The sequence below is a fragment of the Brassica oleracea genome, chromosome C4, assembly GCF_000695525.1.
Source record: "Brassica oleracea var. oleracea cultivar TO1000 chromosome C4, BOL, whole genome shotgun sequence".
Lineage (NCBI taxonomy): Eukaryota > Viridiplantae > Streptophyta > Magnoliopsida > Brassicales > Brassicaceae > Brassica > Brassica oleracea.
The window spans coordinates 22,601,627-22,606,288 of NC_027751.1; the positions used below are offsets into that span (position 1 = coordinate 22,601,627).

General features: G+C 35.6%; 1 protein-coding gene across 3 annotated transcripts; it reads right to left on the reverse strand.

Moving 5' to 3' along the window:
* Positions 1–241: 241 nt before the first annotated feature.
* Positions 242–4,152, reverse strand: LOC106337618 (aspartic proteinase A2). Of its 3 annotated transcripts, none has more exons than XM_013776726.1 (14): positions 4,070–4,152; positions 2,900–3,263; positions 2,752–2,812; positions 2,568–2,662; positions 2,368–2,480; positions 2,116–2,284; positions 1,993–2,032; positions 1,846–1,910; positions 1,649–1,762; positions 1,488–1,552; positions 1,240–1,396; positions 1,012–1,131; positions 832–920; positions 242–548 (listed from the first exon to the last, which is right to left on the reverse strand). In XM_013776726.1, exons 2-14 carry the CDS (start codon positions 3,254–3,256, stop codon positions 464–466), a joined length of 1,530 nt encoding a protein of 509 aa, XP_013632180.1. In that variant the 5' UTR covers positions 3,257–3,263; positions 4,070–4,152; the 3' UTR covers positions 242–463. The 3 variants fall into 3 exon arrangements, with proteins under 3 accessions (XP_013632180.1, XP_013632178.1, XP_013632177.1); XM_013776724.1 differs by having other exon boundaries at positions 4,089–4,151; XM_013776723.1 differs by having other exon boundaries at positions 4,007–4,092.
* Between the last annotated feature and the right edge of the window lie 510 nt (positions 4,153–4,662).

Here is a 4,662-nt window from a genome sequence, read left to right on the forward strand (position 1 = left end):
AAAAGTATCTCCAAAGCTTTAACATGTCTTCCTTTTTTAATGACAAACACCAAAGCTATACACATCTTATTAACTTATAAGATAAAAAAAGTAGAGCATAAATCAAATTCTTAAACAGCTTTGATCATAACTAGCTTCAGGATTAAAAGTAGATAAAACAACTTATCACCGGATGAAGAACAGAAACACTTAACTTAGCATCGGAATATTTACAGAAGCAGAGATTTTAACACAAGGCAGATGAGAAGGGAGAGAGTTTAACTCAAGTCAACAAGTGCAAATAGGTTTCACATCACAACACACAACAAAATATTTACAGAAACAGAGTTTAACACAAGTCAGATGAGAAGGGAGATAGTTTAACACAAGTCGGCAAGTGCATAGAGGTTTCACATCACAACACACAACAAAAGCTTTCACACAAACACATAACAAAAGAAACCGAACCGAGTTTGTTATTTGTTTACGCAGCTTCTGCGAAGCCAACCTGCTCGTTGCCAAAGTGAAAGACAGTGTGGTATCTCCCCATAAACACATCTCCCAGTATCCTAGTACAAAAGTCAAGAATCAAGATTTAGATGAATCTCACACTCGCAGTGTTAAGATTTAGTTGATATTTGTTTGCATTTCCATTTAGAATTAAGGTATGTTTTTTTCCACAACCAAAAACATTTTAAACAAAACTTATTTTGTTAGTTGTAAATGTAAACGCCAAATGAATCCATAAATCATATTTGAAACAATCAAAAGCCTAGATGAATGTACTTGAGAAGTAATAATTGAGAAGGAAATACTGCTCAAGTATTATTTTTTTATGCCTAGAGAGTTTACCAGAGAGGTCCACGAGGTGGAGGCAAGTCAAGCGCGGTAAATCCACTGATGCATTGTGCCACTGGTCCTTCTCCAATCTTCAGTACGTACTATCAATCCCACAAACGCCATCAGCAAGATATGTTCAGAATGCTACAAAGGCTCATCAAGTCTCAAACATAAATGTACTCAAACAAGTACCTCTTCTGGAGCAAGATCAAAGACTTTGCCTCCAATGGTGAATGAAACAGTAGGCATTTTACAGAGTTGTGAGCAGTCAACTGCAGACTCTCCATTAGGACTCGGCATGCGTTCGCATATCTGAGGATTTTTTAGGAATTCTAGGATGAGAACAAAGAAGAATCCCACTGCTATTTTTCAAGAAACACAATATAAATTGTTATTGTGATAGACACTTGTTCTTCTTACATCATTAATGTAGTTCACTATACGCTTTTGAGTCATGTTCTGCATTAACTGGCTCTGTATCCACACAACTGCCATTTCACATGGAGCACAACCAGCATCTCGGAGACCACTAGATGATTTTGTGCTTTCCTTGTCCACCACTGACTCAATCCCCATACTAAACATAACACAATAACACTCAATAAATACAAGAAGACTGCGAAAGCGTGTGTATATTATTGTTATGTTTATAGATATAGGGATTTTACCTGACCCCATGGGTGCCATCGAATGTGCAAAGACCAATCTGTGAGCAGATATGCTTTGGTTGAGCCTGAAAGTAGAAAAAAGAGTTTTATATGTAGAATCCTGATATGCGTTCTCGCCGATTCTCTGAGTTCATCTTTTACCAAGTTAATTATATTCTTACCTTAGCCAAAAGTAAATCCAAAATGGATTGTCCATACTGATCAACAACAGTTTTGCATTGCTGGCTAACAACTCCAGATGCTCCTATAGCTTTATTTATCATGGCAATCACAGCCTAGCAAAACCAAAAACAAAAAGATCAAGCATATATACCAACAAACTTAAAATTTTATAAGACCCTCGATGATTGTTGATTACTGTTGGCCCTGCAAGTAACGATGTTCCAGAATCTGCTATTGCAGAACAACCATTTTCACAGTATCCTGTTACAAAAGAGAATCATGTTTCAATAACTAATATGGATGAATGTAACACGAATACACGATATGTAACTAATACACGCACCAGTAGATTTGCCGGCAATGAGAACCTCACCCATATCAAACTATTACCAAAATAATAACTTAAATGAGACGTGACTACTGACTAATAAAAATTCATGGCAAATCAAGAACACAATGAACAAACCTGCCAGTAACCCCTTCGTGTAACAGGAACATATGTGTGTTCTCCCTTAAAGTGCTTTGGATCAACACCGCCAAATACAAGTTCACCGCCTTCTTCACTCTTTGTGTCACGGTTAAGCCAAAATGAAAACACTGGTTTCTTGATAAGACCTTGCTTGAGCATATTGTACCTGTAAAAAACATAAAACTGTTGTCACTAATGGGGTGTGTGTAAGTAAGTAAGTAACCACAATCCAAAATAGTGCACGCATACCAAACAGGAGTGGCGTTTCCAACAGATATCTCTTGGAATCCAAGACCAAGAAGACCATCAAACTTAGCCACCAAGAAAGTTAAACCAGGCTCACTGGTTGCCTCAATAAACTCCTAAAGAACATAGGCAATATGCAGAAAGTAAAGTCAATCGATAGAAAAAATATGAGCATTAAAAGAAGTGTAGAACATATAACTCACCTGAGTTTTGACAACTAAGTCACCAACCGTGACAGCATCATAACTGAAGAAACCAGCGATGGATCCAGAGCCGTAATGGATTGCTGCACGTTTTCCTGGAACATACAATTTTAGAGCTTCTCAACATCAATATTAATGTAGGGTTAAGTAGCACAAAACGAAAGAATCAAAAGAGAAAACGTACCACTCTCCTTGTAAGTGCTTGACCGCGAGGACTTGTACTTGGAATGAAAGAAACAAGACAGCTAGATGAAGTAAACAACACAATAAGTTTTCTCTTAAACTAATCACATTTTAACAATTGTAAACTAAATGCTAAAAGAAAAGCTTACCGAGAAATAACATTTCCCTGATGGTACCCAAAGGTTAGAGCTCCCCGTGTCGAAAATCACTGTGAACTTCTGTGGTGGAGTACCGATAGCAATCTCACCATAGTACTGAGCATCCAAGTAATTCTTCAACGCGACGATGTCAGCATCTCCAGCATTCTTGTCGTTTGAACGGAACTCTTTTAAGGAAGAACGAAAGGCTTTTTCTTGCTTGGAACCGAAGCGTGTGGCAAGTCGATTGTTAGGATCCAACTTCAGTTTTTTCAGGCCAACTCTTAATGTTCCGTCATTGCTCTCAGAAGAAGCGGAGAAAAATAACAAGAAGGACACAACGAGTGAAGTAACCGAGTGCACACCCATCTTTCACCTATTTAATTAGTTGACATCAATTGATCAAAAAATAAATAAATTAGTTGACATCAAAAGACAAAACGACGCAATTTAATTAGATTATACAGTGCGATCAACGAGCTAAAACAAATTACGAGTTACATGAACATGCAACTCAATTATCAACGCTATTTACAGAAGAAGAAAAAATTGTTGTTAATGACAAGTGTGTAGTTTAAACAAGTACAAAAACACACAGGATTTTGTAAAATGAAAGAGACCCTTTTTAATTGAAGGGATTATGATATGAAAGGGACTTTAGACAACGATGATTTCTTATAGTTAATCTCGTCTCCATTATAAGAAAAGATCTTCAGAAAATAATCAACCACAAGTCAGCAACAAAACTAGACATTTTAATTAATTAACCAAAGCAAATAACATGAGGACAACATAATCAAGAATTTTTCATTACAAAACAAGAACAAAGACCGCATCAGCAAGAAAAAAACGGGGATCTTTCACCTCAGAAAACAACACTAAGGTTGCAGAATCAAACAAACCTTAAGCTCCTCTAAACACATAATCAAATAAGACGACAAGTACATCACAAAACAGACATGCAAAAACAGCCCAATATTCAAGAAACAAATATACAAGAGAATATTATCACGGATCATGCAAAACACAATCACTCGAATCAAAGAACATGGAAAAGAAAAAGAAAACAATAGTATCACACTGCCAGTCCTGGAAACAACTCGGGTTTTATAGTCAGACCTGATATGAAAGAGACTTTAGAAAACGAGAAATGGTAATGAGATTAATAGAACTCAAACTCACGAGAGCCTTAAGCACTCACCAGAGGCTTCTGGAGATTTCTCAGAATCATGAGAGACGAAGAAACAAAACTGTTAAAAAAAAAAAAAAAAAAAAAAAAAAAAAAAAAAAAAAAAAAAGAAACAAAACTGTTTCAATTATCGAAGAAAAGGTTGCTAATATGCCGCCACGACATGCACAGCGGGTCCCATATAAATAAGCAACTAAATATCTTTTCAATTTTGGCCGTTGGATCTATCAGATTAAAAATTTTACCGTTGCCGGTATGATAAGCAATGTTCCACCAACCTTGTTTGTAGTATTAATTATATGTTTCGAGCTTTAATTTATAGTAGGGGCGTGTCCGCGTGGAATATTATTTTATTACTGTTAATTATAAGTTTTTAGATGATGTAATTATATGGCCGGTTCTTATTTATTAAGAGTATTATTTAATGTTTTATTATGTTAGGTCTTTCTAGGTAATACATTAATACATTATTTGTTTTTCAATAATGTGTTGTTGTGTGTACCGTGAAGTGAGTTTTTTATATAAATCATATTAAATTTAATAGTTTTGTATTTAGATATTTGTTGCTTCTAAGATTAACGGATTT

Excerpts from the sequence above, each read along its gene's own strand:
- LOC106337618 (XM_013776726.1), bottom strand. The coding sequence starts at position 3,256 with ATGGGTGTGCACTCGGTTACTTCACTCGTTGTGTCCTTCTTGTTATTT. Across the intron at positions 2,813-2,899 it reads CAGGGAAATGTTATTTCTCG|CTGTCTTGTTTCTTTCATTC; the intron begins GTAAGCTTTTCT and ends TACTTCATCTAG. Across the intron at positions 1,763-1,845 it reads CGTTACTTGCAGGGCCAACA|GCTGTGATTGCCATGATAAA; the intron begins GTAATCAACAAT and ends TGGTTTTGCTAG.